At 41.3% G+C, this 22,365-nt stretch overlaps 1 protein-coding gene across 1 annotated transcript in view; it reads right to left on the bottom strand.

The window, feature by feature from the left end:
- The window catches only part of oca2 (oculocutaneous albinism II), a 288,339-nt gene that overhangs the window by 84,821 nt on the left and 181,153 nt on the right, over nt 1-22,365 (bottom strand). Inside the window, exons 16-18 of the mRNA XM_034180628.1 lie at nt 20,580-20,727; nt 15,609-15,666; nt 14,286-14,394 (exon numbers count right to left, since the gene is read on the bottom strand). Coding sequence (XP_034036519.1) covers nt 14,286-14,394; nt 15,609-15,666; nt 20,580-20,727 — 315 coding nt within the window. The remainder of the gene's footprint in view (nt 1-14,285; nt 14,395-15,608; nt 15,667-20,579; nt 20,728-22,365) is intronic.

Genomic DNA, 22,365 nt, shown 5'->3' with positions numbered 1-22,365 from the left:
GATCAGCCACAGCATGAAGTTATGGGAAAGAGTAGTAGAAGCTAGGCTTAGAAAACAGGTGAAGATCTATGAGCAACAATATGGTTTCATGCTGAGAAAGAGCACTACAGATGCAATGTTTGCTCTGAGAATACTGTTGGAGAAGTACAGAGAAGGCCAGAAAGAGTTACATTGTGTGTTTGTGGACTTAGAAAAAGCTTATGATAGGGTGCCAAGAGAAGAGCTGTGGTATTGTATGAGGAAGTCTGGAGTGGCAGAGAAGTATGTTAGGGTAGTGCAGGACATGTACAAGAATAGTGTGACAGCGGTGAGATGTGCAGTCGGAATGACAGACTCATTCAAGGTGGAGGTGGGATTACACCAAGGATCAGCTCTGAGTCCTTTCTTGTTTGCAGTGGTTATGGACAGGTTGACGGAGGAGATCAGACAGGAGTCCCCATGGACTATGATGTTTGCAGATGACATTGTGATCTGTAGTGAGAGTAGAGAGCAAGTTGAGTCTAGTCTGGAGAGGTGGAGATATGCTTTGGAGAGAAGGGGAATGAAAGTCAGTAGAAGCAAGACTGAGTACATGTGTGTGAATGGGAGGGAGCCCAGTGGAATAGTGCAGTTACAAGGAGTAGAAGTGGTGAAAGTAGATGAGTTTAAATATTTGGGGTCAACTGTTCAAAGTAATGGAGAGTGTGGTAGAGAAGTGAAGAAGAGAGTGCAGGCAGGGTGGAGTGGGTGGAGAAAGGTGGCAGGAGTGATTTACGACCAAAGAATATCAGCAAGAGTGAAGGGGAAAGTTTACAAGACAGTAGTGAGACCAGCTATGTTGTACGGCTTAGAGACGGTGGCACTAACAAAAAGACAGGAGGCAGAGCTGGAGGTGGCAGAGCTGAAGATGTTGAGATTCTCTTTGGGAGTAACAAGAATGGACAAGATTAGAAATGAAAATATCAGAGGGACAGCTCAGGTGGGACAGTTTGGAGACAAAGTCAGAGAGGTGCAATTGAGATGGTTTTGACATGTGCAGAGGAGGGACCCAGGGTATATCAGGAGAAGGATGCTGAGGATGGAGCCACCAGGCAGGAGGAGAAGAGGGAGGCCAAAGTGGAGGTTTATGGATGTGTTGAAGGAGGACATGCAGGTGGTTGGTGTGACAGAGGAAGACACAGAGGACAGGGTGAGATGGAAACGATTGATCTGCTGTGGCGACCCCTAACGGGAACAGCCAAAAGACAAAGAAGAAGAAGAAGATCTGGTTAATTCTCCTTTGTTATTATTGTCAGAGATCACATTCTGGCGTTTGGGTTTAATCTTCATATTATCTTGTCATTTGTGTCATTTTCCATGTGTTGGTATGCTTAATCCTAACTTGTGTTTATGGTGCTTCAGTCTTCTCCGGCCTGGGTCCATCTCTCTCTCTCTCTCTCTCTCTCTCTCTCTCTCTCTCTCTCTCTCTCTCTCTCTCTCTCTCTCTCTCTCTCTCCCTCTCTCTCTCTCTCTCTGGTCTCTGGCTCCCTCTTGTGTCCTCTGTCTGCACTAGTCCACCTCACCTGTGTTCAGTCAGCCCAATTTCCACAGGTGCTCCCAAATGTCATTTTCTGTCATTGCATTTTGATATTCTGCTCTGTTGCATTCTTTGATAGACTGTTAAGCATTTAATCCATTTTTCCAGGGTTGGAACTGTACTGCAGAGGGTTTTTTTTTTCTCTTTTTTTGGGGGGGGGGGGGTTGTTTGTTTGTTTATTTGTTTTTAAAATGCCTTTTTCAATTTTGAGAATATTTTTAAAAAGCAAGGCAAAATTTCTTGTGAATTTTTGTGAAATATTTGCAGGACATCATGGACAGATTAGAGCAGGAACCAGAAAATCTGGCATTTGCAAATCAATACGAAATAGTGACGACTGAATTACTGAAAATTAATTTACAAAAGCTATCTGCTGCAATTTTGTAGCATATATAGGATTCCAAGACTGTTTTGTTACTTGCTTGTTTTGAAACAAATTAAAATATTCTCCTTTGAAACCTTTTCATATTAAACTTTAACTGCTTCATCTTTTGCTTTCAGTGAGCTAACAAAATGCAAATTATGCCAGTGTAACGTACAATTCTTTCCGCCGTACAATTCTTTCCATCTCGCTTAGAAAACAGCACGGAATGTTACACATGCGTAGATCTATTTATTCATTGTCGTCTGCATCTCTACCTGTGAACTGGCATAGATGTATTTATTTGTTGTCATCTACATCTCTACCTGTCAAGTGGCACCAAAGCAGAAGAAACTTGATCTATTTTAATCATTAACACTGGTTAATCATGTACTCAATGAAAATGCAAGTGTTTAGTGAGCAGATGACTGCCCTCGCAGAATATTTACGAACGAACAAATATCCACAGGGTATTTCAAAGTCGTCCAGACGGACACTGAGATACCAGTCCAAGAAATGTTTCTTGGAGAACGGTTAGTATCTCAAAATGTTTCCAATCAATACATTTCCTACTCATTCCTCAGTTCCAGTTATTAGAATCTGAATATTGGGTAGGCTACAATTATTAGATATGGAAAACTTTACGGCGGAAAGAATTAATAACATCGATTAAATAACTGACAATAGCTGTAAATGAAGAAATTCATCAAAATATCAACGTAAATTGCGAAGGTATTTTACTTCTTTCATCATCCATCCACCTCAAGTTCCAAGCGCTGTTGTCTAAGCGAGGCGGAAAGATTTGTACGGCGGAAAGAATTGTATGTGACAAATTTTTCGAAAATTTTGCCAATAATAAAACACTAAAATATCATCAACATGTTTAGATCTATTTATAGACTTCTGCCCACAGCACCACCCCCCACCCCCACCCCCCAAAAATTTAAATAAATAAATAAACCTAAGTGGATAGTGGAAAGTGGAACTGTGACAATGTTTAGTCACTAAATCTCTATGACAGTGCAAATTATATGTATATGGTTTAAAAGCAGTTGAGCAATGAAAATGTAATTTCTATTTTTAATATATCAACAAAAGCTGAAATAGTTGTGATGTTGTCTAACCAAGAAGACAAATTTATTGTAAATTTCTGTCCATTTCACAGATGTGTGGCGGAAAGCTGTGCGGTGAAATATGAGGCAGGAATAAACCTTGTGAGAACATTTGTCCTCACACAAGGAGAGGTGCTGCATTAAATAATGAGCAGGTCCACAAAGAAGACAATTACGCCAACATTCACTTCATGAGACAAAAATGTGGCATTTCTGCCTTTGCTCCGTATAGATAGTTACATCCTGAGGTCCACATGCATAATGTGTCGCATTTTTGCAACCCATCTACCCTCTAATATGTAGGTGGGGTCCTGGGTTCTTCATCTATTCATGACTTTTGGTATAAAAACCCTTCACAAATTAATGTTGTTTTAGCTTGGGTCAATTTATAAATCCTTCACCTCCAAATCAACTTAAATGTAAGACCACACTACGGACAATTGAGTTTACCAACTCTTTAAAACAAACAGCACAGCTTGATGTATTATAGGGCCTTAAAAATCACTGGAAATATTTCACACACATATTTAAAAAATGAAAACTATTTCTTTACTTAAATTGAATGGCAAAATAAAATAAAAAAACAGAAACCTCAATCTTCAGTGTGTCTTTCTCAAACATTGCAATTTTCCCCACACAGTTTTTCCCAAATTCTGATCTCATTCAAAAGAGAATCATCACAAAAAACTTTTTTATACACTACATATTTTTAACGGGGCTACATTTTAATGTAATATCACAGGCCAAATCTGAATTTTGAATGTTTAAGAGTTTATTTTGGATTGGATTGATGTGTTGTCCATTTTGTGTGGTTGGATTTCTTCATTTAGAAATGTGACAGTGTGAGGCAGTGGTTGTTAGGACCAGGACTTCAAACCCCGAGGACATCAGATGAAGCCAGTGCGGAAGTGCCTTTCCCTGACTGGCCGCTTGAGGTTGCCTCCAAAACAGAGTACTTTCCGACAGGACTTCATGTTAAATTGTCTAACTTTAGAGCAAAAATAAACATGTTTACAGCCTGATTCAAAAAATGGTTTTGGTTTCTATAGATAGTTTCCTCCTGCAATGAATGGTTTCTAGGTGCCAGTCTCTAACACCCAGTCTCTAACAGCTTCTGAAAAAATTCTGATGGAAAAAAAGTCCTTTTCATTCCGCCATTTCCAGACAATGAAAATCCGACGAGGGGGCGGGACCACTCCTTCCACAAGGCGTGCTCACAGGCGAATGACGTCACCGACATGCGTGGAAAAACTCACGCATGCGCACGAGGGTTCAAGCATGTCTGACGTAAAAACATATGAATGAAATCCATATAGTTTTTTAAAAAAATAAAAAGGACCGTTAATTTATGGACAGACCACGTATGTCATTTTGGAGAATTTTATTACAAACATCTGGAATTATACAACTTGTGTGGTGAATCCTCCTAATGGATCATCTAAGATGTCTCTGCTGCAAAATCCGTTCTGAGTGAAACTCTCGTCAGATTTAATGTTGTATTCTAATGGCATCGGTACTTTTAGCAGCTGTCGATAGCAACATCTGTTCGATTCACTTAATGCATGATTACTGAGAAAATAAGTGGCTCTTAACTTTTACTGTACACAGCAAAGTAAACCGTCATGAGAACCACCAAAAATACCCAAAAATATGATTTAATAAACACCCAAACCAAGGTTAGGGGGGTTTAGGCATCTTTCGTCAGACACGGCGCCACCCATACTCCACCCCCATATGCATTAATAAGTTCATCATACAGCAACTGCGAACATGGCAACATCCAATCCATGGCCCAGTCATGGGCTTCATATCAGATGTTCCAGGTATCTATAGAAAACATACGTGTGATGTCACATGGGCTTTGTCCAGTGTGTGTGTGTATATATATATATATATATATATATATATATATATATATATATATATATATATATATACACACACACACACACACACACACCATATTCATGATGTTCAGTGCAAAACAGAAAGTAAACTGAGCACCAATATGTACAGTTCAACTTGTAATAAGTGAAAAATAGCATTATTAGCTGGTTACCATCATTTATGTTTGACATCCTCACTGTGCAGTTCAAGTTAAAACCCTAGTACAGGGTGAAAACAGCTGTGAAAGTGATGGATGTAAAAGATTACGCTTCCCTTCTGACCAACTGTGAAGGTTCTGCAATTTAGCTGACACACAGGATCTTAAATGACACACATTCTGTTCTCAGAGTACAACTTGTCAGGAAGATGTTACGGAGCAAGCAAGTGTAAAACTAATAGTGTTAAACTCTCATTCATCCCAGTGTCTGTCACACTGCTCAGTAAGAAAAAATAAGATGCATTTCGATAGGATATCCCTCATATTTTGCACTTTAGCATCTCTCTACACTTTTTTTGCACACTGGTTTTTAACGTCATAATTTTTATAGGGCTTTTAAATTTTATGAGGGATAAGTATTAAAGTTTTTAAATCAATTTTTATCAGTCTTTTAGGCTGTTTTAGGGCAGGCTCCATACATCAGTTTTACTTTATTTTATCTGTTTTTTTATTTTATTTTATTTATATTGTAGGCTGGATCTGTCTTTGTATTACCTTATTATTATTATTTTGCATTGCTCTGCAGCTGCTGTAGTACTTTTGTCCAGCCAAAATTTCCCTGTGGGGACAATGAGGTATGTTTCATTTTGATTTGAAATATTTTCTATTTCTCTCTATTCTACTCATACCTGATTAGTTACAATCAGCCAGTACAAGAGAACATACCTGATTTGCCATATTAAACAGTCAGGTACATTTTTAACTTACATATTGCTATAAGAAAGTGTTGAAGTATGAAGTGTTGTTTAGAATTGCTACTTAATCTTGTTGTATTTTGTGTTCAGTGCCATGTGAGTGCGGCCCGATCGCCACCCGAAGTCTGGGTGGAAGGCAAGCAAGGAGAGGGGCATGGCAGAGCGAGTGCTGTGGTCTGCTATCTTTTGAAGACATGCCATGTCTAATTGCTGACATCCAACCTATGAACTGTGAACATGTAAAACAAGGTCTTCTGACAATCACATAACTGAAGTGCACGTATAACCACATGTGTTCAGAGTATTACAGTCATCAGAACACCGACGTGCACACCCACAACCGTTATTACTGCTGCGGACACCAGTCCACGGTGTATCACAGTAAACCCATAATCAGGGGACCCTGACCATATATTAGTACAAATATTGGATTATATACGTAAGCCAGAGGGGAGGTAAGGCAGATCCTGGCAGGAAAGCATTTCACAGCATCCGTACACTCCCTCCCTCCCACCATCGCAAGCGCTCTCTCTCTCTCTCTCCTCTCTCTCTCTCTCTCTCTCTCTCTCTCTCTCTCTCTCTCTCTCTCTCTCTCTCTCTCTCTCTCTCTCTCTCTCTCTCTCTCTCTCTCTCTCTCTCTCTCTCTCTCTCCTCTCTCTCTCTCTCTCTCTCTCTCTCTCTCTCTCTCTCTCCTCTCTCTCTCTCTCTCTCTCTTTTGATCTGCTGTGGCGACCCCTAACGGGAACAGCCAAAAGACAAAGAACAAGAAGAAGATCTGGTTAATTCTCCTTTGTTATTATTGTCAGAGATCATTCTGGCGTTTGGGTTTAATCTTCATATTATCTTGTCGTGGGTGTCATTTTCCATGTGTTGGTATGCTTAATCCTAACTTGTGTTTATGGTGTTTCAGTCTTCTCTGGCCTGGGTCCATCTCTCTCTTTCTCTCTCTCTCTCTCGCTCTCCAGAAATCAGTTCTGTAATGCACAGCAGGGCATCACGCTGCCCATCTGGATAGTGTGCAGCAATCACATGATACAGCATCATCCACGAGCAGCGCAGTCATCAGATGATATGAACTCACACATGAGCTGCGGAGCCATCAGATGGTATGAGCTCATGCATGAGCAGCGGAACTATCACATGATATGAGCTATGGGATGTATATTTCATGGTGGACGAGGCATGTGCCATCGGCACTTAGCTGCTGTAACCATCTCATGATGCTCCCAGGATGACAGGGATTTTATCACAGGGTGCAGCCTGGCTTTTGTTTGCCCTGCGCTGTGAGACACATCTGAAGCTGTTCCAAAGGTGATTTGTAATTTGATTTATATTGTGATGGCTAGGCAATACAGTTGGAACGTCATTCCTCCTAAAGAGTTTGATGGTGTACATGTCATAATATGCATATTACAACTGTGACACGCCATTCAGCTGCGCTGTGCCGCTCTGCACCGAGCCTCTGAAATGCACTGACTCACCGTGGGGCAGCAGCGAGGTGCATCTGCTCGTGGTGTTACAGCTACGATGATCATTTTCTCACCCATGAGAGGGAATGACAATGTATCTGTAATATAAGGTTTATTATAGATATGACACTCTGGTCAGATGTACCGCAGCTCCACGGCTCTGAGATGCATTGACTCGCAGTGACACATGATGCTTTCGGTTTGATTGCGCAATGTTCATGTCTACTTCATAGGATGAATGCATGCCACAGACATTGCACATAACAATATTCCCTTTGCGCACTCCAAACAGGATCCACCAGAGGTGCACGTATAGTTAAATCTGTGGCACAATTGGGACATGCCAGCAGGATTTGACATGCCTGACCATGGCAAATGTCTCTCGAGCATGATCAGACTGTTCAAAATGGTGTTTTGATGCTGTGAGAATCTTTACATACATACATACATACATACATACATACATAGTCAGACTGTGGTCAGACTGCAGTTCGACTGCCGTTAAAGCTTTTTCTACCTTGACTGCACCTAGAATGTTTTGAACATGTGCTAAACATTCAGGCCGGCCACAGGAATTTACCCAACTGTTTTGAGTGTACGCAGAATGCTGTCAGAGTTTTTCAATTGTGCCTTGACTTTGCCCAAATGGAGGTCGAATTTTCATTCGGACGGTATTCGGGCTCATGCGACCTCTAGTATGACGCGTGTATAAATGAGGAACAAAAACAACAACAACAAGAACAGGAAAAGAGGCTTTGCAATTTCAGTTAGTAACAACGCAGAACCAGACTGAGACCAATGAACAGAAGTGCAGGAAAGCAATAACCCTGGTTCTTACTCATACTAGCCCCCCCACCCATGGCATAAAGACTTTAAATTTTCTAGCCAGACTGGTGAGCCTGGTCAGGAAGACCGGTTCACCTTTTCAAGTCTACCTTGTCAGATTGAACATGTCCTGAGCAAAGGGTTTTCAGAATCTGAGAATGTAGATGCCGTCATCAGAGCAATCTCACCTGGCATGCAGCTTTGGAGTTTGAAAGCCAATTTAACATGATCCACATTATGATACATACGACGCTTCCACTACCAAGAAAAAAGTGCCACTGACCTCTTCAACCAGGTAACCTCTAAGGTCCAAGGCACAAATGAAACACCACAGAGCTTCCTGATTTATGTTTTTGACTGGAGACAGATGATTCTGTTTGCATCACAACAGGATGAATCAGGGTTCAAATATGACCCAGGATTGGTGCAGAACATGTTTCTTCACACTGTGCTAACTCGTTTGCAAAGTGACAATATCAAGCGTGAATTCAGCCATATCTTGAGCAGACTGACATATCAGACAAATTGCTACTTGAAGGCATGAACACTGCATGTGTCTGTGAGGCAGAGAGACAAAATAAGAGGAAAGCATTTGGACAACAATTTTCGGTCACTATCCAGTCAGTCCAATTAAGTGACAATCCTGCTGAACAGGACAGGTCCCTCACAAGGAACAGGGAGTGACCAGCCACATACAGTAACAAGGTCTCAGCACTGTGCTCACCATGGACAGAATGGGGAGGGAACAAGACTGAGACAGTGTCCCTCATGTTTTAAAGTGTTGTATTGTTCTAAGCCATGTCAAGTTAATGATTGGACTACGCACAGTGAAAAATGTGTTCCCCCCTCATGCATGACTGTGAATATGACCTCCAAAAGAGAAAAACAGCCTGAAGTAGCTCCGATGGTTGGAAAGAAATGCATAATTGGCTGTTATATCCAGAACACACAGAGTTAAAGCATTGTGGGACTGAGGCTCACAGGTGACAATTACTGAGGGGCAGTGGAAAGAAATACACTTACCAAACATGGCAATTAAAGACATTTCAGAAATCTTGGACACTACGGACACTGTAGAAACAGTAGCAGCAAACGGTGAGTGTATGCCAGATGCAGGATGGGTAGAGACAACATTTCAACTGGCCTCAGAGAAAGCACCCGCCACTGAAGTTATTGTCCCCAAACTTGTAATGAAACAAAACAAGCTTGTGGGTCTAATGTCACTGAAATGATAATGGGTGGTAAATTGAAACAGTCTACCTATACAAGCAGGGAATGGCTCAGTCAGACAGTGAGGACTGTATTCCCTGATATTGAACCAGACCACTCACACACCTTTGTACAATGAGTAAGTGCAGAGCAAACAAGTGAATATGCTGTTAAGACAAAGAAGGATGTTATTAATGTACCCAAACACATATCTGTCAACGCTGAGTGCCATATTCATATGCAGTCACCACAGGAAGATACAACACTGATCTTCGAGCCACATGTGAACCCCCTCTGGACAGAGGGACTTGAATTCTGTGACACGCTAGTAAAGATAACCAAGGGCACAATCTCATCTATTATTGTACATGTTCAGAATCCTACAGACCACAACATAGCGTTGGCAGGAAGAACTGTAACTGGTTCAAAGGTTTGTACTTAGGGCCCCTTCACACATGGTGCAAAGTTTGGACAAAGTGCACACTTAGTGCGCATGACGCAGGAATCGTGTGCAAACCGTGTAATTAAACCGTGGATCTGGACAGTCCAGCTGGACACCATGTACTGTGTTTGGACAGACACAGACAAACAACTGCCCACTGTGACGCGTGTGTGTCTGTTTGCTGTTATCAAGTGGACATAAATAAAAACATATATCACTGTGGCGACGCCCTGGAGCAATCGAGCACACCCACGGCGCGCACATGGACAGGCTGCTCCCAGGTTGAAACGGACCGTCAGATCAGAACATGCAGCAGGCGATCTCACTGTCACGTCACCCACATGAGTTCTGTTCCACATGACGCGGTGTCCTGTGGCGCATTGTCCACAAGACACGCATGCGGCCGTTGGAGATGCACCAGCAGATGTGGACATGAATGAGATGAGCGAACTGCTTCTCATTCATGTCATCTCATGACTGTATGTCTGTGACCATGGATCATTTACAGAGGAACAGAATGGATCATATTTGTATTGCTCGCTTGATAAATGCAGTGTTTTTATATGGTGTGTGATTTTAATTTTTTTTTTGTAATACTTCCATGTCCTTCCTGATATGAGGCAGGTTCCCACAGCTTTCAAAGAACAGTTCCGTAGCTCAGTGATAAAGTCTCTGACTGGTAATCAGAGCTTTTGGATGGCGCGCATTCGCGTCCAGTGGGTCGTATGTTTTTTGTTTGTTTTTTTCCACATAAGCGGTGCGATGTGGTCCCACAGGTACCAGCTGGTTTTATTTTTTATTTCTTCCAAATAAGTGGTGCCATGTGCTGCACCTGGCACTGTTCCTGCCTGAAAGACACCGGCGTGTGCATGAACTCTCACACCAAGTTCGTGCATGCCTGCCCGTCGATGCAATGTTTCATGGTGCACTAATTTTGAACTGTTTCGCGCTGTTTCACTGTAATCAACCATACATCGACCAAACTTCACACTATGTGTGAAGGGGTCCTTAACGTGGGCCATGTCTTCTGATCCTCAGTCAAAATCTACCAGGATTATCATGTCACGGAAGAATGTGTAGCATATCCAGCAAATTTGATCAAATGTTTCCAAACCCAGGATGAGTGGTCGATGTGTCACAATGAGCCAGTCAGTGGGAGAGATTGATGGCCTCCATTTTCTTAGAAGCAAACAGTGACATTATGCAGTCAAGATCAAACAGTCAAAAAAGTAATAAAAATGGTGTTGTGTCATCAGGGCAATGTCCCAGTCGGCGGTTGCCAAGGTGATGCTGTAACGTAATGTTGTCCAGTGATGACATCACTGGGTGATTATCTGGAGGTGCCACAGCTGTGCTAAAGCGATACTACAGGCATAATACTGTTGCTTTGTAGCAAGGTACAACAGAGCAGATAGCTCAGTGGGATAGGAGTGGGCTACCAGGATGTAGGCGCTGTCATGCTACTTGCATCCTTGGACAAGACAGTTTATCTGCATTGTTCCAGTCCATACAGCTGAAAATGGGTACCACCACTGGCTGGGGCAGTAACCTGTGAGGGACTGGTGTTCCGTCCACAGACAGTCATAGACACTCATCTGCTTCATGCTATAAAATCTGTGAAAAAGCACCATGAGCTATGGGTCTTAGGGCCCATATAGGACTTAATTCTTCTTATCGCACAGTAGACGGTACATTACATCATCAAACCAGATGACAGATCAAATAATAATAACCGCAGACTGCTGGACAAACTCTGCATGACTCCACTTACAGGTTTACTATAGAAAGCCAGAACAGCTGATATGAGGCCCATGTTTGTGCGTCGCCATGTTGGCTCTGTCACAATGAAGTCATAAATGGATAAAGAGGTGGAGCGTGGGTGACTCAGTGTGTGTGATGAACAAAGCCTGAACACACCCCTCTCTTCAAGTCTGAACTACCTAATGGGGTAACCTCAGTTTGGGTGGTTATTAAATCATATTTTTGGGGATTGTATGGTGGTTCTCATTACGGCTTCCTTTAGTGTGGACATTAAAAGTTATGAGCTGCATATTTTCTCTCTTTAGAAGCTACCGAAAGCTGTTACCACCATCAGCATAAGACATTAAATAAGACAACAATTTCACTCAGTGCAAATATTGCTGCAGGGACGTCCTAGATGACCACACATCATAAAATGCACAAAACAACAGACACAGCCCTCAATAACTGCTAGCCATCACATCAAGCAGACACTGAATTACAGAGACAGTGAGAGTTGGGACTGGCTCAGCAGATGTCACTCAAAGTCACCACACCCACAATTATACATTGAATTATTGCTTAAAATGTCTTAAACTAAGAAGTTTTGAAACAATTCACCCCCGTACAGTTGTCATGGAGGAGGAAACTATCTATAGAGACCAAAAGTGTTGTTTTGTACCTGGACATTTTGACATGGATGTCAGTGGGCTCTCTTTTGGAGCCGGCCTCAAGTGGCCAGTCAAGGAACTGCAACTCTTCCTTCTTCCGGGTAGGCCTCGTGAGATCATCAAAGCTTTCTGCTTGTCAATAACCTACACAGTCTCATTTCACAAGGGTGTTGTGGTTATGAAAAGGCCAACTGTTGCATTTTGTGAACAGCTGCATGTATTTTATGTTGTTTTAGTCCACGGGCCAAGCAGGTTTTCGGTACCACTTAAGGGGAAAAAACAACACTTAGAATCCAGCCTCAGTGCCACCCTGCTCAGAGTGCCGCTCTCACTGGACCAACATCTCTGCTATTCTGGCATTGTGGGATAGCTCACACCCACAGATTGAGCTCGCCGGACTACTTTCGCCACCTGCTCAGCGTGTCGCTCTCGTTAGAGCGACAACACACAGAATGTGTCTCTTCCCAGATAGAGCTCTTTCAGTAAAGTTTCTTGTTCTGACTTGAACACAAAGTTAATACCGAAGTCTTTCATCGCCAACTGTAAATGGTAATCAAAACATTCCAAACTTATCGTTCTGAACTCTTCCGCATCAAACTCCATCATGTCAATGTTTACAGTGTGCTTGAGTGATAACACGTGAAGTTGCCCATAAACTAGTTTCTTAAATATTTATTACAGCCACTCTTAAAACTTCAGTTATCTTTATAATTTTATTACTAGTAAGTTTTAGAAGTGATTTAGATGAGATATACTCATTATTTCACAGGAATATATCACAATTATCTGCGAACTACTTTTTGTGCAGGAATTCATCAAGCACAACTTGTGCCAATTCAACATGCAGATCCACCTTGGATTTGCTGTGGCGACCCCAAGTGCAAACAAGGGAGCAGCCGAAGGGACTTACTTACATCGGCCACGGGCGCGTACTAACACAGAATACCCAGAAACTGTGGAAAGCTGTTCGGCCAAAACGAGGGCATCCACTTTTAGCATGTCAGAAGCTAAGCTATTGGCGCTCATGAGAGTGTGCCTCAGTGTATCATGGCCTACACAAAAATGTATGATAACCATCCCAGGGTGGTAGCTGTAGCCAGGTAGGGGTCAATGAAGAATTACACAGTGGTCAAACTTTAAAAATTCTCCAATCATGTTGAAAACTATGTCACATTACTTGTCTGATCATAACAATTCCAAAAAGGTATAGTTTGGACTATCTATGACAGAATGTTCTGGAGTTATGGGGTCACAACAGCAAAAATGGTGACAAAGGTCAATTTCATTTTGTACAAGGGTCAAATATTAAAGCTCTAATTTCAGTAAAAAAAAATTATGCAGATTATTGTTTGGGTTAATAGGGTTCTAAAAAGGAATAGTTTGCACCATCTGTCATGCTTAGTTATCATGTTACAGGGTAACATATGTTACATGTCATAGAATTCAATGGATGTTGAATGACCTTGTTTGACCTTTACTTTAGAGACAAAGCATTCAACACAGTCAAAACTATTCCATTTATTGATCCTTTCATTTCAACCAATATTTGCATAATTTTTTGCTGAAATTGGTGCAACTTTAACTTTTGACCCCTGTACAAACTGAAATTGACCTGTGTCACCATTTGTGCTGCTTTTACCCCATAACTCCAGAACATTCCATTATAGATAGTCCAAACTATACCTTTTTAGAATTGTTATAATCAGACAAATAATGTGATATAGTTTTCAACATGATTGGAGCATTTTTAAAGTGTAACCTCTGTGTAATTCTTCATTGACCCCTACCTGGCTGCAGCTACCACCCTGGGATGGCTATCATACATTTTTGTGTAGGCCATGATACACTGAGGCTGGATTCTAAGTGTTGTTTTTTTTCCCCTTAAGTGGTACCGATTAGGTCAAAATTCATGACTGGCTCATGGACTATTTGTGGCTTGGTGTCATTGCAAATGTTTGTCACTGGGATGAATAAAAGAGATTTTTGTCATCTGTCAAGCTTTTTCTGTTTTAAAAATGTGCATGCTCAGGTTTTACCAGAAGATTATTCAGCTAGACAGGAATGACATTACAACAGGTGCAATACCATGGTTCTGTGCTTACCGAGCTCAAGATGAATGCTGGGAACGAAGGAGTTGAGAAAGAACATGAAGATCACCACGCTGAGAACGGACACACACTTTACCATGAGAACCTTGTCAGTTATCCTGTGCTGTGGGAGGAGAAAAACATGTTGTTTTATGATTTTTCATATACAGTGCACCCGGAAAGTATTCACAGCACTTCACTCTTTCCGCATTTTGTTATGTCACAGCTTTATTCCAAAATGCAGTAAATTCATTTTTACCCTCAACATTCAATTCACAACACCCCATAATGACAACAAAAAAATTTTTGTTGTTTTTTTGCAAAATTATTGCACCCTTTGCTCAATACTTTGTTGATGCACCTTTGGTAGCAATTACAGCTTCAAGTCTTCTTGAATATGATGCCACAAGTTTGGCGCACCTACAGTAGTGTTCAGAATAATAGTAGTGCTGTGTGACTAAAAAGATTAATCCAAGTTTTGAGTATATTTCTTATTGTTACATGGGAAACAAGGTACCAGTAGATTCTCACAAATCCAACAAGACCAAGCACTCATGATATGCACACTCTTAAAGCTATGAAATTGGGCAATTAGTAAAAAAAAGTAGAAAAGGGGGTGATTTGTGAGAATCTACTGAATCTACTGGTACCTTGTTTCCCATGTAACAATAAGAAATATGCTCAAAACCTGGATTATCTTTTTAGTCACATAGCACTACTATTATTCTGAACACTACTGTATCTTTAGGCTGTTTTACTCATTCCTCTTTGCAGCACCTCTCAAGCTCCATCAGGTTGGATGGGAAGTGTCAGTGCACAGCCACTTTCAGATTTCTCCAGAGATGTTCAATCGCATTCAGGGATGGGCTCTGGTTGGGCCACTCAAAGACATTCACAGAGTTGTCCTAAAGCCACTCCTTTGACATCTTGGCTGTATGCTTAGGGTCACTGTCGTGAAAGATGAACCGTCGCCACAGTCTGAGGTCAAGAGTGCTCTGGAGCAGGTTTTCATCCAGGATGTCTCAGTACATTGCTGCATTCACTTATGTGCATGCCATTTCTTAGGTTTTTTTTTTTTTTTTTTTAATAACTTTGCAAAAAATCTTTTCACATTGTCATTATGGGATACTGTGTGTAGAACATGAATTCCATCCATTTTGGAATAAGGCTGTAACATAAAATGTGGAGAAAAAAAAGTGAAGCGCTGTGAATACTTTCCAGACGTACTATAACTGAGTGTTCATCTTAAGTGAACTTTTCAGACTTCATTAATAAGATATCATCATGCACCTCAGTCATAGTGGGCTACCGATATAAGAGATGAAGTATGAACATTACCTTCTTTTGCAGTTCTTGAATGTTTTGCTCCCAGTTCTTATCTTCTTGAGAAATCTGCCTGAGAAAACATTTTAATTGAATATCAATTTATCTTCTCTGAGTGTCAATAAAGAAGAAAACAATTCCATTTTTAACTAAACTCAGTTGTGTCTAAAAATGCATTGGTGGGGTGATGTATACCCAGTGGTGGGCACAGCTAACCAAAAAGTTAGCTTCAATAATAGATAATCAGCTAACTGAAAAGATCTTTTATAAAGCTAAACCGAAAAACCACCCAAAAATTTATCGGAAGCTACAGCTAACCGATAACTTCCAGTATTGTCTCCAGTCCACTTGCAACTACTAACAAGCTGATTTTGAGTTTTAACACCACAAATGCTTCTGGTAGCATCAAAGGCAACCACGGACCCGAGCAATAAGTCAGCACTTCTGTCTTCGTGCGCCCTGTCCTCTGCTGGAAGCTCCTGTTAACTACACAGCTTACAGCAGAGAAGCTCAACTCTCTACTCAATAGCAGTGTCACTGTGAGGCGGAGGTCTTGGAAAATAAAGCAGTGCTGACTTTTGGTTTTGATTTTTAAATAAAATTAACACGGATAGAATAACTCCATTAATGTCAATTCTGACATTTGTTAAATATAACATATATCTTTTCATTTTAAATAATGCACTAATTCTGAAGTTTTGTAACAAACACAGACAGATGCGAAAGGGATTATGGGTAAATTTAGTTATTTTATGTGTATGTGTTCTGTGGGTGTTTATTCTTTTGTTGGTCTCTTTCCTGCTTGGGCTTTCTCAGTCCCTATCTCTCTTGTCTCTCTGTTGTGCCTCCGCTAACACTGATTGGTTGACTTCTATGTATAAGCCAACATGTTAATGTGAGGTGTGTGTGTGTGTGTGTGTGTGTGTGTGTGTGTGTGTGTGTGTGTGTGTGTGTGTGTGTGTGTGTGTGTGTGTGTGTGTGTGTGTGTTTAAATATAAATATGCTTTTGTAAAATATGCCTTTTTTATTTGTAAAAAAAAGCCATTTGCAAAAGGTAAAGTTGTTATTTGACAACCGTCTGATATAACTGGGGTCAAAATAAATGGAACACTGCCATCTGCTGGCGTCCAGGCGCTCATACTGCCATGAACACTACTGGCCAGTAGATGGCAGTAGAGACCGTGAAATCTTGCCAAAACAAAATTCCAGATAATCCGTGTCTGCTACATTTAAGATGTGTGTAATTTAATAAATGCAAACTGAATTTCAGTCACTCAACAAAAATATAAACGCAACACTTTTGGTTTTGCTCCCATTTTGTATGAGATGAACTCAAAGATCTAAAACTTTTTCCACATACACAATATCACCATTTCCCTCAAATATTGTTCACAAACCAGTCTAAATCTGTGATAGTGAGCACTTCTCCTTTGCTGAGATAATCCATCCCACCTCACAGGTGTGCCATATCAAGATGCTGATTAGACACCATGATTAGTGCACAGGTGTGCCTTAGACTGTCCACAATAAAAGGCCACTCTGAAAGGTGCAGTTTTGTTTTATTGGGGGGGGGGATACCAGTCAGTATCTGGTGTGACCACCATTTGCCTCATGCAGTGCAACACATCTCCTTCGCATAGAGTTGATCAGGTTGTCAATTGTGGCCTGTGGAATGTTGGTCCACTCCTCTTCAATGGCTGTGCGAAGTTGCTGGATATCAATCAATCAATCAATTTTTTTATATAGCGCCAAATCACAACAAACAGTTGCCCCAAGGCGCTTTATATTGTAAGGCAAGGCCATACAATAATTATGTAAAACCCCAACGGTCAAAACGACCCCCTGTGAGCAAGCACTTGGCTACAGTGGGAAGGAAAAACTCCCTTTTAACAGGAAGAAACCTCCAGCAGAACCAGGCTCAGGGAGGGGCAGTCTTCTGCTGGGACTGGTTGGGGCTGAGGGAGAGAACCAGGAAAAAGACATGCTGTGGAGGGGAGCAGAGATCGATCACTAATGATTAAATGCAGAGTGGTGCATACAGAGCAAAAAGAGAAAGAAACAGTGCATCATGGGAACCCCCCAGCAGTCTACATCTATAGCAGCATAACTAAGGGATGGTTTAGGGTCACCTGATCCAGCCCTAACTATAAGCTTTAGCAAAAAGGAAAGTTTTAAGCCTAATCTTGAAAGTAGAGAGGGTGTCTGTCTCCCTGATCTGAATTGGGAGCTGGTTCCACAGGAGAGGAGCCTGAAAGCTGAAGGCTCTGCCTCCCATTCTACTCTTACAAACCCTAGGAACTACAAGTAAGCCTGCAGTCTGAGAGCGAAGCGCTCTATTGGGGTGATATGGTACTACGAGGTCCCTAAGATAAGATGGGACCTGATTATTCAAAACCTTATAAGTAAGAAGAAGAATTTTAAATTCTATTCTAGAATTAACAGGAAGCCAATGAAGAGAGGCCAATATGGGTGAGATATGCTCTCTCCTTCTAGTCCCCGTCAGTACTCTAGCTGCAGCATTTTGAATTAACTGAAGGCTTTTTAGGGAACTTTTAGGACAACCTGATAATAATGAATTACAATAGTCCAGCCTAGAGGAAATAAATGCATGAATTAGTTTTTCAGCATCACTCTGAGACAAGACCTTTCTGATTTTAGAGATATTGCGCAAATGCAAAAAAGCAGTCCTACATATTTGTTTAATATGCGCTTTGAATGACATATCCTGATCAAAAATGACTCCAAGATTTCTCACAGTATTACTAGAGGTCAGGGTAATGCCATCCAGAGTAAGGATCTGGTTAGACACCATGTTTCTAAGATTTGTGGGGCCAAGTACAATAACTTCAGATTTATCTGAGTTTAAAAGCAGGAAATTAGAGGTCATCCATGTCTTTATGTCTGTAAGACAATCCTGCAGTTTAGCTAATTGGTGTGTGTCCTCTGGCTTCATGGATAGATAAAGCTGGGTATCATCTGCGTAACAATGAAAATTTAAGCAATACCGTCTAATAATACTGCCTAAGGGAAGCATGTATAAAGTGAATAAAATTGGTCCTAGCACAGAACCTTGTGGAACTCCATAATTAACTTTAGTCTGTGAAGAAGATTCCCCATTTACATGAACAAACTGTAATCTATTAGACAAATATGATTCAAACCACCGCAGCGCAGTGCCTTTAATACCTATGGCATTCTCTAATCTCTGTAATAAAATTTTATGGTCAACAGTATCAAAAGCAGCACTGAGGTCCAACAGAACAAGCACAGAGATGAGTCCACTGTCCGAGGCCATAAGAAGATCATTTGTAACCTTCACTAATGCTGTTTCTGTACTATGATGAATTCTAAAACCTGACTGAAACTCTTCAAATAGACCATTCCTCTGCAGATGATCAGTTAGCTGTTTTACAACTACCCCCAACAGGGATTCCCCTACTTGATCCATTACCCAGGTGTCAAGAAGAGGATGAGGGGTGGAATTTTGACACCCGATCCCCCCACCTACCACTGCTATTAATAAACCTTTTTGTCATCTTAACCTGCTGCCTCATAGCATTTGAGTCCACCTCAATGGGTCCCAATCTTGACAGCTAGACCAAAAATGAACCTTGACACAGTAAATGGACACAGGGTAAGGGTAAAGAAGGTTTGACACACTTCAGCAAATGCAAAAGTTCATTGTCAACAGAATCCTTGCAACAGCAGCTCTTTCTTCTGCACAGCAGAGGAAACTAGAGAGTCCAAAATCAAAGATTCCCTCTAAAACGCAAAAGCTTCTCTTCTGGGTGGCAGAGGGCAGTGCAAAGTCCAAAACCAAAATCATAAGTACTTTTGGTTTTTCCTCTCTTTTTTTTCTTTCTTTTTTTTACTTTGGCTCACCACAGCTGATTCATGTTGATTTGGCACAATTTTTACGCTGGCTGCCCTTTCTGACACAACTTCACATTACTTGGAGGAAAAACCTTCTGAAATTCAAAAAGCAAAAGCATCCAAATCCTGGGAAGTAGAACACTGAAACTTTCATCATCAGACCTTGAAAAGTCCAAAAACAAAGGTAGTACAGAAACCTAATCACCAGTATCCAGACTGAGAGACAAAATCAGTGTCAAAGAGGCAGGCTGAGGTCACACATGGAGGGAAAGAATTCAGAAGAGCCTGAGAAATGACAAGAACTGGGAGCAGCAAGAACTGGGACAAACGACAATGTTCTTGCAAGGAATGAACACAGACACAGGTATGGTGAGTCCAACAACTTTTACCCAGAAGAGATGCCTCACAGGGTAACCTCAGAATGATGACATGTTTTGCAGTGAGGAACATGGAAGACGCTGTCAGCAGGTAAACAGAGAGATCACAGAATAAACACAATAGTCATGGTGAGGAAACATGCAGGGCACAACCGTCTCCACAAAAAAGAGGAACACAGCTGGCTACCAATGCACCGACAGAACACGAGGTTACGAGGGAGACCATCAGGCTGCTCTCAGAATTCACCAAACCGTGACATTTCCAGTTGCAATTGAAGGACAACATTTTTCTTCAGCTCCACAGTGCTGCTGCTGAGTTTGCCATTCAACAAAGCTCCTCCACGTCAACGTGAAATAGGAAACAGAATGTGACCTTTTGACCCCTTAAAATAGGTCAGTGTTAGCCATCTTTGAGCTTGTCCAATGTCTCTGTCCCGAGAATGCTTCCTGTGAAGTTGAAGACTCTGGCAGTAATAGGACTGGACTTATGCTGAGCACAGACAGACGGACAGACAGACACAAAGTCTTTGCAACACCCGATGGCCATATTTTGGCCTCAGGTAAAAATTGGAGAGTGTGTTTGTATCATGTTTGATTGTGATGAAATAACAGCTGGATCTGGACGAATCTTACAGTGTGTGTGTGTGTGTGTGTGTGTGTGTGTGTGTGTGTGTGTGTGTGTGTGTGTGTGTGTGTGTGTGTGTGTGTGTGTGTGTGTGTGTGTGTGTGTGTGTACTTCTGGAAGCTTTTCATCATGGTGTGGAGAAGACTTTCGAGGTTGAGGACTTTCTGCATCAAAAGACATTTCACCGCTGTCTCCTCTCGGCTGGCAGGGTTAATGCGCTGAGCTGTCTGTCTCCAAACCAGAATCTCATGCTTCAGTTCTGGAGAAAGAGAAGAAACACTCCAGTTGAGAAAGACATCTGTTCAGTGTATGATTCAGAAGTTACATAGCTACAGAGCTCTGCAGCAGACGGCAACATGGTGGTGGATTTGTGCTTCACCTGAGGTTCTAGTTCTAGGTTATAGTGGTTCTACCTCGACTGCACAACAACTGTTTTGAACATAAGCAAAACATTCTATGCAGCCGCACGACTGTGCCCGACTGTTTAGACTGCTCTGAGAATGCTGTCCGACGTTTTCAAATGCACCTCGATACCCCATGAATGTGGGTTGAATTTTCATTTGGATGCGATTCGAGCTCATTCGGCCTCTAGTGTGATGGGGGTATAACCAACCAAAGTACCTGGTTCTGGATGATCATCACCTCTGTGCTTGGTTGACCACAGCACTCTAGTACTGTTGTATTGGTGATTTTGTCCTGTCATCGGATGTCATATAGTGCACTAATTTATCTGTGATGGAACTATTGTAGTTGTTTGAGATGTCTTCTATGTACCATCCATGTTTCACAGCCATAGAGCAGAGATGAGAGAACTACATCTCTTAGTGCAGCAGATAACTGAAACAATCTTTCAAACGGTGATACAAACACCAAATTTGGCACACATATTCTTTAAACATTACTCTTTTGAGAAAGCAGACTATCCACTTGATTGTTCAATAGGTGGCCAAGTAGGGGTCAATGAAGAACTACACAGGTCAAGACAAATGCTCCAATCATATTGAAATGTATACCACATTATTCATCTGATCATACAGATACCAAAAAGGTATAGTTTGGACTATCTTTGATTGAATGTTATGAAGTTATGGGGTATAAACAGCATAACTGCTGCTTTTGATACTGTTGACCATAAAATTTTATTACAGAGATTAGAGCATGCCATAGGTATTAAAGGCACTGCGCTGCGGTGGTTTGAATCATATTTGTCTAATAGATTACAATTTGTTCATGTAAATGGGGAATCTTCTTCACAGACTAAAGTTAATTATGGAGTTCCGCAAGGTTCTGTGCTAGGACCAATTTTATTCACTTTATACATGCTTCCCTTAGGCAGTATTATTAGACGGTATTGCTTAAATTTTCATTGTTACACAGATGATACCCAGCTTTATCTATCCATGAAGCCAGAGGACACACACCAATTAGCTAAACTGCAGGATTGTCTTACAGACATAAAGACATGGATGACCTCTAATTTCCTGCTTTTAAACTCAGATAAAACTGAAGTTATTGTACTTGGCCCCACAAATCTTAGAAACATGGTGTCTAACCAGATCCTTACTCTGGATGGCATTACCCTGACCTCTAGTAATACTGTGAGAAATCTTGGAGTCATTTTTGATCAGGATATGTCATTCAAAGCGCATATTAAACAAATATGTAGGACTGCTTTTTTGCATTTACGCAATATCTCTAAAATCAGAAAGGTCTTGTCTCAGAGTGATGCTGAAAAACTAATTCATGCATTTATTTCCTCTAGGCTGGACTATTGTAATTCATTATTATCAGGTTGTCCTAAAAGTTCCCTAAAAAGCCTTCAGTTAATTCAAAATGCTGCAGCTAGAGTACTGACGGGGACTAGAAGGAGAGAGCATACCTCACCCATATTGGCCTC

The sequence above is a fragment of the Thalassophryne amazonica genome, chromosome 10 (genome assembly GCF_902500255.1).
Source record: "Thalassophryne amazonica chromosome 10, fThaAma1.1, whole genome shotgun sequence".
NCBI lineage: Eukaryota > Metazoa > Chordata > Actinopteri > Batrachoidiformes > Batrachoididae > Thalassophryne > Thalassophryne amazonica.
Note: the sequence above shows the minus strand (reverse complement) of the source record. Positions and strands in the feature narration are given on the sequence as shown.